General features: G+C 46.4%; 1 protein-coding gene across 1 annotated transcript in view; it reads left to right on the top strand.

Moving 5' to 3' along the window:
* The first annotated feature begins 172 nt into the window (after positions 1–172).
* The window catches only part of LOC128688597 (uncharacterized), a 33,444-nt gene continuing 11,359 nt past the window's right edge, over positions 173–22,257 (top strand). Inside the window, exon 1 of the mRNA XM_053776492.2 lies at positions 173–1,388. Coding sequence (XP_053632467.1) covers positions 428–1,388 — 961 coding nt within the window. The 5' untranslated portion in view covers positions 173–427. The remainder of the gene's footprint in view (positions 1,389–22,257) is intronic.

Genomic DNA, 22,257 nt, shown 5'->3' on the forward strand with positions numbered 1-22,257 from the left:
GGCAGCTTTGAGAAGTATATCACTGAGCAAGTATAAGATCTTCTATTTTATGTCTTACACACATAAATACTCAGCCTTCTTAGCGGAATGTTAATCTGGCCTTAAATGCAAATATTGCGTATAGTCGGGAGAGGGATGAAAGAGTCTGAGGTGACAGTGTTGAGGCTGGGAGGGTAGAGTCAGGAGCTGAGGGAGGATTGAGGAAGCCCACATTAGTGTGAGGGAACAAGCCGTGTCAGGAGGACATTAGTTATACGCTCTACGGTTCACATCCACGCCTCATCTACTTAACGAAGAGAACATTAGCTTCCCTTGACACTACGTGTAGCCCAGTTAACCGAATTGACACTCACGCGTCGCTCAAAAAAAATCAAACTAATATAACATTCCAACTTCGTCCAATCAAGAAGCAGTTCTTCACTAAATCATGTGGGTGACTGTGCTGGCGCTGGTGCTAGTGTTGGGGCGAGGTACAGCACGTGACGAGCAACCTAACACCCAATTGGCCTTCGAAGACCTAGAGCTGTTTCTGGATCAGCAGAAAAATTTCTTTAACGAGCGCTTTCAAACTCTGCAGCAGAAGGTGGAAGAGTCCTGCACCCCACAACCTGAACAATACACGTCGCAAAATACTGTTTCCAGTGATTTTGACATCAAGATGGCCCTACTAATTGATGAGTTTATAAACAAATTATCGACGATAACGACGAGAGCTGTACAAGATATAGACACTAGGATCAATATTTTATCTAGTGAAGTCTTAAACTCACTGGATAACAAGATATCACCACTCAACGACAGAATTTCTCAGCTGCAGCAAACAATTTCGACTCTGGGGACTCACAGTGACTTAGTGGAGTTGAAGGGTAAACTCTCCACTCTCATCTCCACGACAACATCAGACGTTAAAAGCAGCTTGTCGTCTCTAGCTACGCAATCTCACCTCTCGAACAGTACGCATGAGCTGGATACCCGCCTTACCGAGGTCAAGGAGCTGCTGACCGACTGCTGCAAATCGTCGACGGCTGAAAACAAGGAGATATTGAACGAAGTTTTGAACAAGGTAACGTTGAACAAAGAGAGCATCGAAGGTGTGTCTACAGCTCAAAGGGATGCTTTCACGGAATGGGGAAACCATCACATTCTCACCGCTGGAAACTTGACCAGTATAATACACGACCTACAGCAGTTGATAGAAAATGGTAACACAAACCTGAACGACCTGGCAGGCAAGCTTGATGGCGTAGCTGCCGACCTGAGTGGGAGACTGACAACCCTGGAGGTCACCGTCAAAGAGATCAAGAACAACACCGAAATTCCCCCAACAGCACCACCCACCACCACTACCACCACCACCACCACCACCACCTTGCCACCCACCACAAAAGGTATTTCTGAAACACATTTTTCTTATTACCTGATAACTGCGTGAACATTTGAGAGGGACTCCGAGATGCTTCCATGTTGTTTCAACGTAGAGAAATAATCATAAAGATATTAAATATGTATATTCAAAGTCAAACCCAAATTTTATTTCTAAAAAAAAAAAAAAATAGAGGGTGTAAATTCAACAGTGGGAGAGGATCTGCTTGTGATTAGATACCAACACATAACATTAATTAGATACCAACATATAACATCTGTCAGATACCAACACATAACATCTATCGGATACCAACACATAACATTAATTAGATACCAACACATAACATTAATTAGATACCAACACATAACATTAATTAGATACCAACACATAACATTAATTAGATACCAACACATAACATTAATTAGATACCAACACATAACATTAATTAGATACCAACACATAACATTAATTAGATACCAACACATAACATTAATTAGATACCAACACATAACATTAATTAGATACCAACACATAACATTAATTAGATACCAACACATAACATTAATTAGATACCAACACATAACATTAATTAGATACCAACATATAACATCTGTCAGATACCAACATATCTACGGATACCAACACATAACATACCAACACATAACATTAATTAGATACCAACACATAACATTAATTAGATACCAACACATAACATTAATTAGATACCAACACATAACATTAATTAGATACCAACATATAACATCTGTCAGATACCAACACATAACATCTATCGGATACCAACACATAACATTAATTAGATGCCAACACCTACCAACATTATCTGTCAGATGATACCAACACATAACATTAATTAGATACCAACACATAACATTATGCGATCTGATACCAACACATAAATTTTATCATATAACATCGTGATTAACCTATCGGAACCCATAACATTAATTAGATCCATAACATTAATTAGTACCATACCCCATCTGTCAGTTACCAACACATAACATTAATTAGATACCAACAGATACCAACACATAACATCTATCACATACCAACACATAACACCATTAATTAGATACCAACATATAACATCTATCAGTAGATACCAACACATAACATTAATTAGATACCAACATATAACATCTATCAGATACCAACACATAACATCTATCATATACCAACACATAACATTAATTAGATACCAACACATAACATTAATTAGATACCAACATATAACATCTATCAGATACCAACACATAACATCTATCAGATACCAACACATAACATTAACTAGATACCAACACATAACATTAATTAGATACCAACATATAACATCTATCAGATACCAACACATAACATCTATCAGATACCAACACATAACATTAATTAGATACCAAAACATATAACATCTATCAGATACCAACATATAACATCTATCAGATACCAACACATAACATTAACTAGATACCAACACATAACATTAACTAGATACCAACACATAACATTAACTAGATACCAACACATAACATTAATTACATACCAACATATAACATCCATAACCCCAGTCCCAGTACCATAACCCCAGTTCCAGTACCATAACCCCAGTCCCATTACCATACCCCAGTTCCAGTAGTCCCAGTACCATAACCCCAGTACCATACCCCAGTTCCAGTACCATAACCCCAGTTCCAGTACCATACCCCAGTTCCAGTACCATAACCCCCCCAGTACCATACCCCAGTCCCAGTACCATAACCCCAGTTCCAGTACCATAACCCCAGTTCCAGTACCATACCCCAGTTCCAGTACCATACCCCAGTCCCAGTACCATAACCCCAGTCCCAGTACCATAACCCCAGTTCCAGTACCATAACCCCAGTCCCAGTACCATACCCCAGTTCCAGTACCATAACCCCAGTCCCAGTACCATACCCCAGTTCCAGTACCATAACCCCAGTTCCAGTACCATACCCCAGTTCCAGTACCATACCCCAGTCCCAGTACCATAACCCCAGTTCCAGTACCATAACCCCAGTTCCAGTACCATAACCCCAGTTCCAGTACCATAACCCCAGTCCCATTACCATAACCCCAGTCCCAGTACCATAACCCCAGTCCTAGTACCATAATCCCAGTCCCAGTACCATAACCCTAGTCCCAGTACCATAACCCCAGTCCCAGTACCATTACCTGGAGTTTACCTGGAGAGAGTTTCGGGGGTCAACGCCCCCGCGGCCCGGTTTGTGACCAGGCCTCCTGGTGGATCAGCCCCTGATCAACCAGGCTGTTGCTGCTGGCTGCACGCAAACCAACGTACGAGCCACAGCCCGGCTGATCAGGAACTGACTTTAGGTGCTTGTCCAGTGCCAGCTTGAAGACTGCCAGGGGTCTGTTGGTAATCCCCCTTATGTGTGCTGGGAGGCAGTTGAACAGTCTCGGGCCCCTGACACTTATTGTATGGTCTCTTAACGTGCTAGTGACACCCCTGCTTTTCATTGGGGGGATGGTGCATCGTCTGCCAAGTCTTTTGCTTTCGTAGTGAGTGATTTTCGTGTGCAAGTTCGGTACTAGTCCCTCTAGGATTTTCCAGGTGTATATAATCATGTATCTCTCCCTCCTGCGTTCCAGGGAATACAGGTTTAGAAACCTCAAGCGCTCCCAGTAATTGAGGTGTTTTATCCCCGTTATGCGCGCCGTGAAAGTTCTCTGTACATTTTCTAGGTCGGCAATTTCACCTGCCTTGAAAGGTGCTGTTAGAGTGCAGCAATATTCCAGCCTAGATAGAACAAGTGACCTGAAGAGTGTCATCATGGGCTTGGCCTCCCTAGTTTTGAAGGTTCTCATTATCCATCCTGTCATTTTTCTAGCAGATGCGATTGATACAATGTTATGGTCCTTGAAGGTGAGATCCTCCGACATAATCACTCCCAGGTCTTTGACGTTGGTGTTTCGCTCTATTTTGTGGCCAGAATTTGTTTTGTACTCTGATGAAGATTTAATTTCCTCATGTTTACCATATCTGAGTAATTGAAATTTCTCATCGTTGAACTTCATATTGTTTTCTGCAGCCCACTGAAAGATTTGGTTGATGTCTGCCTGGAGCCTTGCAGTGTCTGCAATGGAAGACACTGTCATGCAGATTCGGGTGTCATCTGCAAAGGAAGACACGGTGCTGTGGCTGACATCCTTGTCTATGTCGGATATGAGGATGAGGAACAAGATGGGAGCTAGTACTGTGCCTTGTGGAACAGCTTTTCACCGTAGCTGCCTCGGACTTTACTCTGTTGACGACTACTCTCTGTGTTCTGTTAGTGAGGAAATTATAGATCCATCGACCGACTTTTCCATAACCCCAGTCCCAGTACCATAACCCCAGTCCCAGTACCATAACCCCAGTCTCAGTACCAAAACCTCAGTACCAGTACCATAACCCCAGTCCCAGTACCATAACCCCAGTCCCAGTACCGTAACCCCAGTCCCAGTACCATAACCCCAGTTTCAGTACCAAAACCTCAGTCCCAATACCATAACCCCAGTCCCAGTAAAAAACCCAGTCCCAGTACCATAACCAGAGTCCCAGTGATAATGGGAGATTTTAACTTTACACAAATTGATTGGAACAACATGACAGGAAATCTTGAGTCTAGTGACTTTCTTGATACGGTTCAGGGTTGCTTTTTAGAACAGGTTGTGACAGAACCAACTAGAGGAAACAATCTGCTTAACTTGGTTCTTGCCAACAAAGATTCACTAATTAATAATCTTGAGGTTAATGATGAGCTTGGGGAAAGTGATAACAAATCACTTAGTTTCAATATATCATGGAATTACCCAGATAACTGCAATCAAATCTCTGTCCCAGATTTTCGTTTAGCCGACTTCATGGGACTGAAAAATTACCTGGGTTGGCTAAATTGGGATGTCCTGACTATGGGTCAGGTAGGTGATCTTGGTTGCCAATATGACGTTTTTCAGAGCATAGTTCTAGCTGCCCAGACAACTTTTGTTCCGAGTAGGGAAATTAGATCTAACAAAAATGATCCCAAATGGATGAACAATAGATTAAAACATCTCATTGGTCAAAAAAGAGGCATATATAGGCGTATCAAAAGAGGGGATGGGCAGTTAAGAAATCAATATATTCAATTAAAGAGAGAAATAAAAAAAAGGAATAAGAAAAGCAAAAAGAGATTATGAGGCTAAGGTCGCAACGGATTCAAAGACTAACCCAAAAGGGCTCTTTCAGGTATACAGAAGTAAGATTAGGGACAAGATTGGCCCACTTAAGAGTAACTTTGGTCAGATCACTGACAGTGGTAAGGATATGTGTGAAATTTTAAATACCTACTTCCTCTCAGTTTTCACCCAGGAAAATACTAGCGATATTCCTGAAGTAATAGATTACGTAGAACAGGATGATAATAAACTATGTACGATTGCGGTAACTAGTAACATGGTCCTCAGACAAATAGAGAAACTAAAACCTAACTAATCCCCAGGTCCTGATGAACTGTTTGCAAGGGTGTTAAAGGAATGTAAAGAGGAACTTAGCATACCTCTGGCTAATCTTTTTAACATATCACTACAAACTGGCATAGTGCCTGAAAAGTGGAAAATGGCAAATGTAATACCTATTTACAAGGCAGGTGACAGGTCCTTGGCTTCGAACTATAGACCAATAAGCCTTACCTCCATAGTTGGAAAATTTATGGAATCAATAATTGCCGAAGCAATTCGTAGCCATTTTGACAGGCACAGATTGATTAATGATTCTCAACACGGTTTTACAAAGGGGCGTTCCTGTCTTACGAATTTACTAACTTTTTTCACTAAGATGTTTGAGGAGGTAGATCATGGTACTGAATATGATATTGTGTATATGGACTTCAATAAGGCTTTCGATAGAGTTCCACACCAGAGGGTATTGAGGAAACTTAGGGCACACGGAATAGGAGGAGAAATTTTTTCCTGGGTAGAGGCATGGCTGACAAATAGACAGCACAGAGTTTGCATAAATGGGGAGAAATCAGAATGGGGGCACGTCACAAGCGGTGTTCCTCAGGGGTCGGTGTTGGGCCCGTTGTTGTTCACAATTTACATAAACGACATAGATGAGGGAATAAATGGCGACATAAGCAAATTTTCTGATGACACCAAAATAGGCCGTCCAATTCATTCTAATGAGGACACTAGAGCACTCCAGGATGATTTGAATAGACTGACGCAATGGTCGGAGAAGTGGCAGATGCAGTTTAATATTGACAAATGCAAAGTTCTAAATGTTGGACAGTTAAATAACCATGCCACATATAAACTAAATGATGTAGATCTTAATACTACCGATTGCGAAAAGGATTTAGGAGTTCTGGTTAGCAGTAACCTAAAACCAAGACAACAGTGCATTAGTGTTCGCAATAAAGCTAACAGAATTCTTGGCTTCATATCTAGAAGTATAAATAACAGAAGTCCTCAGGTTGTTCTTCAACTCTATATATCCTTGGTTAGGCCTCATTTAGACTATGCTGCTCAGTTTTGGTCACCGTATTACAGAATGGATATAAATGCTCTGGAAAACGTACAAAGGAGGATGACAAAGATGATCCCATTTATCAGAAATCTTCCCTATGAGGATAGACTGAAGGCCCTGAATCTGCACTCTCTCAAAAGGTGTAGAATTAGTGGGGATATGATCGAGGTGTATAAATGGAAAACAGGAATAAATAAAGGGGATGTAAACAGTGTGCTGAAAATTTCCAGCCAAGACAGGACTCGCAGCAATGGTTTCAAGTTGGAAAAATTCAGATTCAGGAAGGATATAGGAACGCACTGGTTTGGTAACAGAGTTGTGGATGAGTGGAACAAGCTCCCGAGTACAGTTATTGAGGCTTAAACGTTGTGTAGTTTTAAAAATAGGTTAGATAAATTCATGAGTGGGTGTGGGTGGGTGTGAGTTGGACCTGACTAGCTTGTGCTGCTGGGTCTGGTACAGTGCTCCATCCTTGAGTGGGGATGACCAGACTGGGTGGGTCATTGGGATAATCCGGGAGGTGGGTCATTGGTCTAATCCGGGGGGGGACATCATGGACCTGCTCCGCATGGGTCAGAAGGCCTGTTGCAGTGTTCCTTTTTTCTCATGTTCTTATTCTCTTATAACCCAAGTCCCAGTATCTTAACCCCAGTTCCAGTACCATAAGCCCAGTACCATAACCCAAGTTTCAGTACCATAACCCCAGTCCCAGTGCCATAACCCAAGTCCCAGTACCATAACCCCAGTCCCAGTACAATAACCCCAGTCCCAGTACCATAACCCCAGTCCCAGTACCATAACCCAAGTCCCAGTACCATAACCCCAGTCCCAGTACAATAACCCCAGTCCCAGAACCTCAACCCAGTTTCAGTACCATAACCCCAGTCCCAGTACCATAACCCCAGTCCCAGTACCATAACCCCAGTCCCAGTACCACAATCCCAGTCCCAGTACCATAACCCCAACCCCAGTACCATAACCCCAGTCACAATACCATAACCCTAGTCCCAGTACCATAACCCCAGTCCCAGTACCATAACCCCAGTATCAGTACCATAACCTCAGTCTAAGTATCATAACCCCAGTACCATAACCCCAGTCCCAGTACCATAACCCCAGTCCCATTACCATAACCCCAGTCCCAATACCATAACCCCAGTCCTAGTACCACAACCCCAGTCCCAGTACCATAACCCTAGTCCCAGTACCATAACCCCAGTCCCAGTACCATAACCCCAGTATCAGTACCATAACCTCAGTCTCAGTATCATAACCCCAGTACTATAACCCCATTCCCTTTACCATAACCCATGTCCCAGTACCATATACCCCAGTCCCACTACCATAACCCCAGTCCCACTACCATAACCCGTCCCAGTACCATAACCCCAGTCTCAATACAATAACCCCAGTCCCAGTACCATAACCTCAGTGCAGTACCATAACCCCAGTCCCAGTACCATAATCCAAGTCCCAGTACCATAACCCCAGTCCCAGTACAATAACCCCAGTCCCAGTACCACAACTCCAGTTTCTATACCATAACCCTAGTCCCAGTACTGTGACCCCAGTTTCAATACCATAACCCCAGTCCCACTACCATAACCCCAATCCCAGTTCCATAACCCCAATGCCAGTACCATAACTCTAGTCCCAGTACCATAACCCCAGTCCCAATACCATAACTCCAGTCCCAGTACCATATCCCAAGTCCCAGTACCATAACCCCAGTCCCACTACTATAACCCCTGTGATGTAGTCCAGCTGGGCTTGTGAGGCCTCTGGGGAGACCTAATTTAACCAATTATGTAGTCACACCTTGCCTTGGCAAACGTCTGTCAGCCACACCCACGTCTGAGGTCTTTTGTTCTTGACGGCGTCAGACCTAGGCGTCAGGTCGTACACGTGGTTGTGCGGTGTGCTTGGGCCGCCATATAAACCCAAGGAACAGCTGAGCAGGGGAGATTCGAGCGGAGCTCTGGCCTGTGAGCAGAGCTGAGCTGGAGAGTCTCGGGAGGAGAGACTGTTGGAGACATTGGGCAGAGTACTGGCTTGGAGCAGTACTCGTGCTGTGTAGGTCTTGGGACCTGTGGCTTAGTTCTTGTAGTGAACTGTCCTCTGTACTTTATTGTAAGTTATATTCATTTTCGTCAAGTTGATTGTGTCCCCTGTCTCACTGCTTATGTGTACCACCCCATTTATCTAAACCCCAATGATGTACTCCTGTTCCCAAGTATATTATTGTACAAGGACTTAATAATAAACTGTGTGTGAGTAGAATAGTAATGTTCACTGTCCCCGTTATTTATTCTTATTTCCATTTATTTATGTTTAGTTAAAGTAGTGAGAGGGTGAGTAGTGTGGAGTGGTGGGTAGAGTAATTAGAGGTGAAGTTGTAGTCACCAGTGACCTCACATTACCTACCTACCTCCGCACTCATCCCTCCTACTGCCTCGCCTGTCACCTACCTACTAACTCCCTCCTCTTACTCCCATATTCCCCTAACCAATACCCCTCCCCCTACATGACACCCCAGTCTCACTACCATAACCCCAGTCTCAATACAATAACCCCAGTCCCAGTACCATAACCCCAGTCCAGTACCATAACCCCAGTCCCAGTACCATAACCCCAGTTCCAGTACCATAACCCCAGTTCCAGTACAATAACTTCAGTCCCAGTACCATAACTCCAGTCCCAGTACCATAACTCCAGTCCCAGTACCATAACCCCAGTCCCAGTACCATAACCTCAATCCCAGTACTATAACCCCAGTCCCAGTACCATAACCTCAGTCCCAGTACCACAACCCCAGTCCCAGTACCGTAACCCCAGTCCCATAACCCTAGTCCCAGTACCATAACCTCAGTCCCAGTACCATAACCTCAGTCCCAGTACCATAACCCCGGCCCCTGTACCATAACCCCAGTCCCAGTACCATAACTTCAGTCCCAGTACCATAACCCCAGTCTCAATACAATAACCTCAGTCCCAGTACTGTCATGTGGGGGTTCGATATGTGGATTGGGTAAGAACACTTGCATAGTCTGGTTAGTACGTATAATTATAATGGACAGTATGGGAACAAGCCGTGCCGCCCTGCCTCTCTGGTCTCTATCTTAAGACTGACCCACCAGTGAAGCAACATCATCAGCAGAATTTATAGTGCACTGCACATCAGGTATAACTTCATCCCAAGTTTCACTGTTGGGATTGATAGTGGCTCTTATTGGTTCGTTCTGCTAACCCACTGCTGGCAGGATGATGAGGAACAATGGTGGATTTAGAGATCTTGTACAAGGTACACAAATTTTCAAGAATCGCATTACAGAATTCACCTCCATTATCTGTTACTAGGGATTTAGGGGTGGTATGCCTGCAGGTAATGCGTTCTTTAAACGCTTTAGCTAGTGTCTCTGCAGTCTTATCTGCAATAGGAACTAACTCAAAATATCTGGTGAAATGGTCTACCATAACACAGATGTTTGTTGCCCTGGAGGGAACATTAGAAATTAGTTAACAGAGCTAACGCAACTCTTTCCCATGGTTAGCTAGTAGTTGGATACACTTGGATTGGATTAGGACCATTAGCATTACCTTTATGTTGCATGCAGACACTACATTTCTTAACATACTCAGAAATATCAGTTGCCATACGAGGCCAAAAGTATTTCAATCTGGCTTGTTTTACTGAACTATCCATATCAGGGTGTGCAACACCTGGTACATCGTGAACTAGCTGTAAGGCTACATTCACTAGTGATTGTGGAATTACTAACTTGTATACCCTTCGGCTGTTCGATACAGTAATTCTTGGTTCATGACAAAGTCACTGATGGGAGCTGGTGGCTTCACAGTCAGAATAAGACCATCCTGGAGCAGAAATCGAATCACTCCAGACCACATGGGATCTGCTTATTGAGCATTCTTTACATCCTCAGCAGTAAATGGAGGGTCTACAGTTGCTATGCTAACATGTCACGATAAAGCATCTACGACTACATTTGACTTGCCAGGTAAGTGTTCAGTTACCTCAAGTGTCCGAGGATGCTCTGACTACCTTGAATGCTGAGCCTATCCCTGCAATGTCTGCTAGTTCAAGTAGTAGTTTCTCCACAGGGACGCCTTGTCGGAAAACGATTACTTGCAACTAGTAATGCCATCTCTTGTTAATGTCACATGTCATCTGCAGAAAGACGTTTCTGTTGCTGCTAGTGCCCTCACTAGAGTGTCTGTTGTTGTTCCTAGTGTTCCAGATGGTGATAATGTCCTAGTTGACAGTGATTCCTGCAAAGTAAAGGGTTTTTTGTTGAGCCATCCTTACATGTTGTAAGAGATAGTAAGATCCATTTCATCCTAGCTAACGCTTCTGGTCACAGTGTTCATCTCAGAGCAAATACTAATCTTGTTGACCTTGTTCACTATCCTTACCCTGTTCAGGTAGAGGATGAGTTGTCACCTGACCAGTGGGTCGGTGCTATTTCTACCGGGGGGACCTCATCCACTTCACTGGATCAATCCATTCCACCAGTTGAGGAGAAAGACTTAGCTCCCACTGACTTCCCAGACGAGGTCAAGCATTTGTTGACTGTTGAACAAACGTCGTAAAGCCATTGCCTTACCAAGTGAGAAGATGGGTATAATGAACTTATTGTCCCATCGGATCTCACTTGAACCTGGTACTAGACCTATCTATATACCTGCGTACAGAATGCCTCATTCACAAGTTGCTGTTGTCCTTGATCCTAGTACCTAAGAAGGATGGTACTTGGCGCCCAGTGATTGACTTTAGGAAGTTAAATGCGAAAATTTTCCAGATCGCTTCCCACTTCCTGTACTTGGTGATCTTTTACGTAACAATCGGAGATAACAAAGTCTTTTCAACCCTTGACTTGTTACAAGGGTTTTGGCAAGTCCCTCTTCACGAGGACAGCCAAGAGCTAACTGCATTCTCCACTCCTACAGGTCATTATCACTTCCTCCATACGGCCTTTGGATTATGATCCTCCCCTATCACGTTTTCAAGGCCCATAGTCTCATAGGTAATGCACTTATGGTGTACTTAGATGACGTAATCGTCATGTCTAAAGATGTGGATACACACTTGAAAAGACTTGATGTAGTATTTGGTAAGTTTGAAGAATAAAGTTGGTAGAATTACAGACAATATGTAAAGTAAAAGGACACAAGTGCAACTAATGTGACATTTTATTGTGGCAACGTTTCGCTGTCTAAATGTCAATTTTTCAGATCAGAAATTAAGTTTCTTGGTCACGTAGTCACTCCTGGAGGGGTTACGACTGACCAAAGTAAAGTAACTGCAGTACTAAATTTTCCAACTCCCAAAACTGCTGATGCCGTAAGATCCTCTGTGGGCTTAGCAGATTTTTATACATCTTTCATTGCAAATTTTTCTTCCATGGTTGCTCCTCTAACTGAGTTGCTTAAGAAAGATGCTCCTTTCACTTGGACCTTCCGTCAAGAAAGAGCATTCCAAACTCTAAAAGAAAAGCTAACATCTGCTCCAATTTTGAAATTTCCAGATATTTTTAAGCTCTTCTATCTTAGAACTGACGCTAGTTCTATTGGTCAGTCTTAAGATAGAGAGCAGAGAGGCAGGGCAGCACGGCTTCTTCCCATACTTTCCACTATAATTATACGTACTAACCAGCCTTCGTGAGTGTTTTTACCCAATCCACGTATCGAACCTCCACATGACAGTACCATACCCCCAGTCCCAGTACCATAACCCCAGTTCCAGTACAATAACCCCAGTCCCAGTATAATAATCCCAGTCCCAATACAATAACCACAGTCCCAGTACAATAACCCCAGTCCCAGCACAATAACCCCAGTCCCAGTACAAAAACGTCAGTCCCAGTACCATAACTCCAGTCCCAGTACCATAACTCTAGTCCCAGTACCATAACCCCAGTCCCAGTACAATAACCAGAGTACCATAACTCCAGTCCCAGTACCATAACTCCAGTCCCAGTACAATAACCCCAGTCACAGTACAATAACCACATTCCCAGTACAATAACCTCAGTCCCAATACAATAATCCCAGTCCCAGTACCATAACTACAGTTCCAGTACCATACCTCCAGTCCCAGTACAATAACCCCAGTCCCAGTACCATAACCCCAGTCCCAGTACCATAACTCCAGTCCCAGCACAATAACGCCAGTCCCAGTACCATAACTCCAGTCCCAGTACAATACCCCCAGTCCCAGTACCATAACTCCAGTCCCAGTACATTAACCCCAGACCCACTACCATAACTACAGTCCCAGTACCATAACTCCAGTCCCAGTACCATAACCCCAGTCCCAGTACAATAACCCCAGTCCCAGTACCATAACCCCAGTCCCAGTACCATAACTCCAGTCCCAGTACCATAACTCTAGTCCTAGTACCATAACCCTAGTCCCAGTACCATAACTCCAGTTCCAGTACCATAACCCCTGTCCCAGTGCCATAATCCCAGTCCCAGTACCATAACCCGAGTCCCAGTACCATAACTCCAGTCTCAGTACCATAACCCCAGTTCCAGTACCATAACTACAGTTCCAGTACCATAACCCCAGTCCCAGTAACATAACCCCAGTCCCAGTACCATAACTCCAGTAAAAGTGCCATAACCCCAGTTCCAGTACCATAACTCCAGTCCCAGTGCCATAACCCCAGTCCCAGTACCATAACTCCAGTCCCAGTACCATAACCCCAGTCACAGTACAATAACCCCATTCCCAGTACAATAACCCCAGTCCCAGTTCAATAATCCCAGTCCCAGTACCATAACTCCAGTTCCAGTACCATACCTCCAGTCCCTGTACAATAACCCCAGTCCCAGTACCATAACCCCAGTCACAGTACCATAACTCCAGTCATAGTACAATAACCCCAGTCCCAGTACCATAACTCCAGTCCCAGTACAATAACCCCAGACCAAGTACCATAACTCCAGTCCCAGTACCATAACTCCAGTCCCAGTACCATAACCCCAGTCCCAGTACCATAACCCCAGTCCCAGTACAATAACAAGATCCAGTACCATAACCCCAGTCCCAGTACCATAACCCTAGTCCCAGTACCATATCCTCAGTCCCAGTACCATAACCCCAGTCCCAGTACCATAACCCCAGTCCCAGTACAATAACCCCAGTCCCAGTACCATGGCCCAAGTGCCAGTACCATAACCCCAGTCCCAGCACCGTAACCCCAGTCCCAGTACCATAACTCCAGTCCCAGTTCCATAACCCTAGTCCCAGTGCTATAACCCCAGATCTAATACCATAACCCCAGTCCCAGTGCTATAACTCCAGTCCCAGTACCATAACCCCAGTCCCAGTGCCATAACCTCAGTTCCAGTACCATAACCCCAGTCCCAGTGCCATAACCTCAGTCCCAGTGCCATAACCCCAGTCCTAGTGCCATAACCTCAGTCCCAGTGCCATTACCCCAGCCCCAGTACCATAACCCCAGTCCCAGTACCATAACTCCAGTCCCAGTACCATAACTCCAGTCCCAGTACCATAACTCCAGTCCCAGTACAATAACCCCAGACCCAGTACCATAACTCCAGTCCCAGTACCATAACTCCAGTCCCAGTACCATAACCCCAGTCCCAGTATCATAACCAAAGTCAAAGTACCATAACCCCAGTCCCAGTACCATAACCCCAGTCCCAGTACCATAACCCTAGTTCCAGTACCATATCCTCAGTCACAGTACCATAACCCCAGTCCCAGTACCATAACCCCAGTCCCAGTACAATAACCCCAGTTCAAGTACCATGGTCCCAGTCCCAGTACCATAACCCCAGTCCCAGCACCGTAACCCCAGTCTTAGTACCATAACTCCAGTCCCAGTTCTATAACCCCAGTCCCAGTGCTATAACTCCAGTCCCAGTACAATAACCCCAGTTCCAGTGCCATAACCTCAGTTCCAGTACCATAACCCCAGTCTCAGTGCCATAACCTCAGTCCCAGTGCCATAACCCCAGTCCTAGTGCCATAACCTCAGTCCCAGTGCCATAACCCCAGTCCCAGTACCATAACCCTAGTCCCAGCACCATAACTCGAATCCCAGTACAATAACCCCAGACCTAGTACCATAACTCCTGTCCCAGTACCATAACTCCAGTCCCAGCACCATAACCCCAGTCCCAGTACAATAACCCCAGTCCCAGTACCATAATCCCTGTCCCAATACCATAACCCGTCCCAGTACCATAACACTAGTCCTAGTTCCATAACCCTAGTCCCAGGGCTATAACTCCAGTTCCATTACCATAACCCGAGTCCCAGTACCATAACTTTAGTCCCAGTACCATAACCCCAGTTCCAGTACCATAACCCCAGTTCCAGTACCTTAACCCCAGTCCCAGTAACATAACCCCAGTCCCAGTACCATAACTCCAGTAAAAGTGCCAAAACCCCAGTTCCAGTACCATAACTCCAGTCCCAGTGCCATAACCCCAGTCCCAGTACCCTAACTCCAGTCCCAGTACTATAACCCCAGTCACAGTACAATAACCCCATTCCAAGTACAATAACCCCAGTCCCAGTACAATAATCCCAGTCCCAGTACAATAACTCCAGTTCCAGTACCATACCTCCAGTCCCAGTACAATATCCCCAGTCCCAGTACCATAACCCCAGTCACAGTACCATAACTACAATCCTAGTACAATAACCCAAGTCCCAGTACCATAACTCCAGTCCCAGTACAATAACCCAAGTCCCAGTACCATAACTCCAGTCCCAGAACAATAACCCCAGTTCCAGTACCATAACTCCAGTCCCAGTACAATAACCCCAGACCCAGTGCCATAACTCCAGTCCCAGTACCATAAGTCCAGTCCCAGTACCATAACCCCAGTCCCAGTACCATAACCCCAGTCCCAGTACCATAACCCCAGTCCCAGTACCATAACCCCAGTCCCAGTACCATAACCCTAGTCCCAGTGCCATATCCTCAGTCCCAGTACCATAACCCCAGACCCAGTACAATAACCCCAGTCCCAGTACCATGGCCCCAGTGCCAGTACCATAACCCCAGTCTCAGCACCGTAACCCCAGTCTTAGTACCATAACTCCAGTCCCAGTACCATAACCTCAGTCCCAGTGCTATAACTCCAGTCCCAGCACAATAACCCCAGTTCCAGTGCCATAACCTCAGTTCCAGTACCATAACCCCAGTCCCAGTGCCATAACCTCAGTCCCAGTGCCATAACCCCAGTCCTAGTGCCATAACCTCAGTCCCAGCGCCACAACCCCAGTCCCAGTACCATAAACCCAGTCCCAGTACCATAACTCGAATCCCAGTACAATAACCCCAGACCCAGTACCATAACTCCTGTCCCAGTACCATAACTCCAGTCCCAGCACCATACCCCCAGTCCCAGTACAATAACCCCAGTCCCAGTAAGATAACCCCAGTCCCAGTACCATAACCCCAGTCCCAGTACCATAACACTAGTCCTAGTTCCATAACCCTAGTCCCAGTGCTATAACTCCAGTTCCAGTACCATAACCCCAGTCCCAGTGCCATAACCCCAGTCCCAGTACCATAACCCGAGTCCCAGTACCATAACTTTAGTCCAAGTACCATAACCCCAGTTCCAGTACCATAACCCCAGTTCCAGTACCTTAACCCCAGTCCCAGTAACATAACCCCAGTCCCAGTACCATAACTCCAGTGAAAGTGCCATAACCCCAGTTCCAGTACTATAACTCCAGTCCCAGTGCCATAACCCCAGTCCCAGTACCCTAACTCCAGTCCCAGTACCATAACCCCAGTCACAGTACAATAACCCCTTTCCCAGTACAATAACCCCAGTCCCAGTACAATAATCCCAGTCCCAGTACAATAACTCCAGTTCCAGTACCATACCTCCAGTCCCAGTACAATATCCCCAGTCCCAGTACCATAACCCCAGTCACAGTACCATAACTTCAGTCCTAGTACAATAACCCCAGTCCCAGTACCATAACTCCAGTCCCAGTACAATAACCCAAGTCCCAGTACCATAACTCCAGTCCCAGTACAATAACCCCAGTCCCAGTACCATAACTCCAGTCCCAGTACTATAACCCCAGTCCCAGTACCATAACCCCAGTCCCAGTACCATAACCCCAGTCCCAGTACCATAACCCCAGTCCCAGTACCATAACCCTAGTCCCAGTGCCATATCCTCAGTCCCAGTGCCATAACCCCAGTCCCAGTACCATATCCCCAGTCCCAGAACAATAACCCCAGTCCCAGTACCATGGCCCCAGTCCCAGTACCATAACCCCAGTCCCAGCACCGTAACCCCAGTCCCAGTACCATAACCCCAGTCACAGTACCATAACTCCAGTCCCAGTACAATAACCCCAGTCCCAGTACGATAACTTCAGACCCAATACAATAACCCAAGTCCCAGTACCATAACTCCAGTCCCAGTACAATAACCTCAGTTCCAGTACCATAACTCCAGTCCCAGTACAATAACCCCAGATCCAGTACCATAACTCCAGTCCCAGTACCATAACTCCAGTCCCAGTACCATAACCCCAGTCCCAGTACCATAACCCCAGTCCCAGTACGAGAACCCCAGTCCCAGTACCATAACCCCAGTCCCAGTACCATAACCCTAGTCCCGGTACCATATCCTCAGTCCCAGTACCATAACCCCAGTCCCAGTACCATAACCCCAGTCCCAGTACGATAACCCCAGTCCCAGTACCATAACCCCAGTCCCAGTACCATAACCCTAGTCCCGGAACCATATCCTCAGTCCCAGTACCATAACCCCAGTCCCAGTACCATAACCCTAGTTCCAGTACCATATCCTCAGTCACAGTACCATAACCCCAGTCCCAGTACCATAACCCCAGTCCCAGTACAATAACCCCAGTTCCAGTACCATGGCCCCAGTCCCAGTACCATAACCCCAGTCCCAGCACCGTAACCCCAGTCTTAGTACAATAACCCCAGACCCAGTGCCATAACTCCAGTCCCAGTACCATAACTCCAGTCCCAGTACCATAACTCCAGTCCCAGTACAATAACCCAAGTCCCAGTACCATAACTCCAGTCCCAGTACAATAACCCCAGTCCCAGTACCATAACTCCAGTCCCAGTACAATAACCCCAGACCCAGTGCCATAACTCCAGTCCCAGTACCATAACTCCAGTCCCAGTACCATAACCCCAGTCCCAGTACAATAACCCCAGTTCCAGTACCATGGCCCCAGTCCCAGTACCAAAACCCCAGTCCCAGCACCGTAACCCCAGTCTTAGTACCATAACTCCAGTCCCAGTTCTATAACCCCAGTCCCAGTGCTATAACCCCAGTTCCAATACCATAACCTCAGTCCCAGTCCTATAACTCCAGTCCCAGCACAATAACCCCAGTTCCAGTGCCATAACCTCAGTTCCAGTACCATAACCCCAGTCCCAGTGCCATAACCTCAGTCCCAGTGCCATAACCCCAGTCCTAGTGCCATAACCTCAGTCCCAGTGCCATAACCCCAGTCCCAGTACCATAACCCCAGTCCCAGTACCATAACTCGAATCCCAGTACAATAACCCCAGACCTAGTACCATAACTCCTGTCCCAGTACCATAATTCCAGTCCCAGCACCATACCCCCAGTCCCAGTACAATAACCCCAGTCCCAGTAAGATAACCCCAGTCCCAGTACCATAACCCCAGTCCCAGTACCATAACACTAGTCCTAGTTCCATAACCCTAGTCCCAGTGCTATAACTCCAGTTCCAGTACCATAACCCCAGTCCCAGTGCCATAACCCCAGTCCCAGTACCATAACCCGAGTCCCAGTACCATAACTTTAGTCCAAGTACCATAACCCCAGTTCCAGTACCATAACCCCAGTTCCAGTACCTTAACCCCAGTCCCAGTAACATAACCCCAGTCCCAGTACCATAACTCCAGTGAAAGTGCCATAACCCCAGTTCCAGTACCATAACTCCAGTCCCAGTGCCATAACCCCAGTCCCAGTACCCTAACTCCAGTCCCAGTACCATAACCCCAGTCACAGTACAATAACCCCTTTCCCAGTACAATAACCCCAGTCCCAGTACAATAATCCCAGTCCCAGTACAATAACTCCAGTTCCAGTACCATACCTCCAGTCCCAGTACAATATCCCCAGTCCCAGTACCATAACCCCAGTCACAGTACCATAACTTCAGTCCTAGTACAATAACCCCAGTCCCAGTACCATAACTCCAGTCCCAGTACAATAACCCAAGTCCCAGTACCATAACTCCAGTCCCAGTACAATAACCCCAGTCCCAGTACCATAACTCCAGTCCCAGTACCATAACCCCAGTCCCAGTACCATAACCCCAGTCCCAGTACCATAACCCCAGTCCCAGTACCATAACCCCAGTCCCAGTACCATAACCCTAGTCCCAGTGCCATATCCTCAGTCCCAGTGCCATAACCCCAGTCCCAGTACCATATCCCCAGTCCCAGAACAATAACCCCAGTCCCAGTACCATGGCCCCAGTCCCAGTACCATAACCCCAGTCCCAGCACCGTAACCCCAGTCACAGTACCATAACTCCAGTCCCAGTACAATAACCCCAGTCCCAGTACGATAACTTCAGACCCAATACAATATCCCAAGTCCCAGTACCATAACTCCAGTCCCAGTACAATAACCTCAGTTCCAGTACCATAACTCCAGTCCCAGTACAATAACCCCAGATCCAGTACCATTACTCCAGTCCCAGTACCATAACTCCAGTCCCAGTACCATAACCCCAGTCCCGGTACCATATCCTCAGTCCCAGTACCATAACCCCAGTCCCAGTACCATAACCCCAGTCCCAGTACGATAACCCCAGTCCCAGTACCATAACCCCAGTCCCAGTACCATAACCCTAGTCCCGGTACCATATCCTCAGTCCCAGTACCATAACCCCAGTCCCAGTACCATAACCTCAGTCCCAGTACAATAACCCCAGTTCCAGTACCATGGCCCCAGTCCCAGTACCATAACTCCAGTCTCAGTTCCATAACCCATGTCCCAGTGCTATAACCCCAGTTCCAATACGATAACCCCAGTTCCAGTATTATAACTCCAGTCCCAGTACCATAACCCCAGTCCCAGTGCCATAACCTCAGTTCCAGTACCATAACCCCAGTCCCAGTGCCATAGCCTCAGTCCCAGTGTCATAACCCCAGTCCTAGTGCCATAACCTCAGTCCCAGTGCCATAACCCCGGTCCCAGTACCATAACCCCAGTCCCATTACAATAACCCCAGTACCAGTACCTTAACCTCAGTTCCAGTGTCATAAGCCCAATCCCAGTACAATAACCCCAGTCCCAGTACCATAACCTCAGTTCCAGTACCATAACCCCAGTCCCAGTACCATAACCTCAGTTCCAGTACCATAACCTCAGTCCCAGTACCATAACCCGAGTCCCAGTACCATACCCTTAGTTCCAGTACCATAACCCCAGTCCCAGTGCCATAACCCCAGTCCCAGTACCATAACCCAAGTCCCAGTGCCATAACCCCAGTCCCAGTACCATAACCCCAGTCCCAGTACCATAGCTCCAGTCCCAGTACCATAACCCTAGTCCCAGTACCATAACCTCAGTTCCAGTACCATAACCCCAGTCTCAGTACCATAACCCCAGTCCCGGTACCATAACCTGAGTTCCAGTACCATAACCCCAGTCCCAGTGCCATAACCCCAGTTCCAGTGCCATAACCCCAGTACCAGTGCCATAACCCTAGTCCCAGTACCATAACCGCAGTTCCAGTACCATAACCCCAGTCCCAGTACCATAACCTCAGTCCCAGTACCATAACCTCAGTCCCAGTACCACAACTTCAGTCCCAGTATCATAACCTCAGTCCCAGTACTATAACCTCAATCCCAGTACCATAACCTCAGTCCCAGTACAATAACCTCAGTCCCAGTACCATAACCTCAGTCCCAGTACCATAACCTTAGTCCCAGTACAATAACCTCAGTCCCAGTACCATAGCCTCAGTCCCAGTACCATAACCTCAGCCCCAGTACAATAACCTCAGTCCCAGTGCCATAACCTCAGCCCCAGTACCATAACCCCAGTCCCAGTCCCATAACCTCAGTCGCAGTACCATAACCTCAGTCCCAGTACCATAACCCCAGTCCCAGTGCCATAACCTCAGTTCCAGTACCAAAACCTCAGTCACAGTACCATAACCTCAGTTACAGTACCATATCCTCAGTCACAGTACCATAACCTCATTCCCAGTACCATAACCTCAGTCACAGTACCATAATTTCAGTCCCAGTACCATAACCTCAGTCACAGTACCATAATCTCAGTCACAGTACCATAACCTCAGTCCCAGTACCATAACCTCAGTCACAGTACCACAACCTCAGTCCCAGTGCCATAACCTCAGTCACAGTACCCTAACCTCAGTCACAGTACCATAACCTCAGTCCCAGTACCATAACCTCAGTCCCAGTACCATAACCCCAGTCCCAGTACCATAACCTCAGTCCCAGTACCATAACCTCAGTCACAGTACCATAACTTCAGTCACTGTACCGTAACCTCAGTCACAGTACCATAACCTCATTCCCAGTGCCATAACCTCAGTCACAGTACCATAACTTCAGTCCCAGTACCATAACCTCAGTCACAGTACTATAACCTCAGTCACAGTACCATAACCTCAGTCCCAGTACCATAACCTCAGTCCCAGTACCACAGCCCCAGTCCCAATGCCATAACCTCAGTCCCAGTACCATAACCCCAGTCCCAGTACCATAACCTCAGTCACAGTACCATAACCTCAGTCCCAGTACCATAACCCCAGTCCCAGTACCATAACCTCAGTCCCAGTACAATAACCTCAGTCCAAGTACCATAACCCCAGTCCCAGTACCTTAACCTCAGTCCCAGTACCATAACCTCAGTCCCAGTACCATAACCTCAGTCCCAGTACCATAACCTCAGTCACAGTACCATAACCTCAGTCCCACTACCATAACCTCAGTACGAGTACCATAACCTCAGTCCCAGTACCATAACCTCAGTCCCAGTACAATAACCTCAGTCCCAGTACCATAACCCCAGTCCCAGTACCTTAACCTCAGTCCCTGTACCATAACCTCAGTCCCAGTACCATAACCTCAGTCCCAGTACCATAACCTCAGTCCCAGTAAAATAACCTCAGTCCCAGTACCATAACCTCAGTCCCAGTACCATAACCTCAGTCCCAGTACCATAACCTCAGTCCCAGTACCATAACCTCAGTCCCAGTACCATAACCTCAGTCCCAGTACAATAACCTCAGTCCCAGTACCATAACCTCAGT

The sequence above is a fragment of the Cherax quadricarinatus genome, chromosome 1, assembly GCF_038502225.1.
Source record: "Cherax quadricarinatus isolate ZL_2023a chromosome 1, ASM3850222v1, whole genome shotgun sequence".
In the NCBI taxonomy this organism is placed as follows: domain Eukaryota; kingdom Metazoa; phylum Arthropoda; class Malacostraca; order Decapoda; family Parastacidae; genus Cherax; species Cherax quadricarinatus.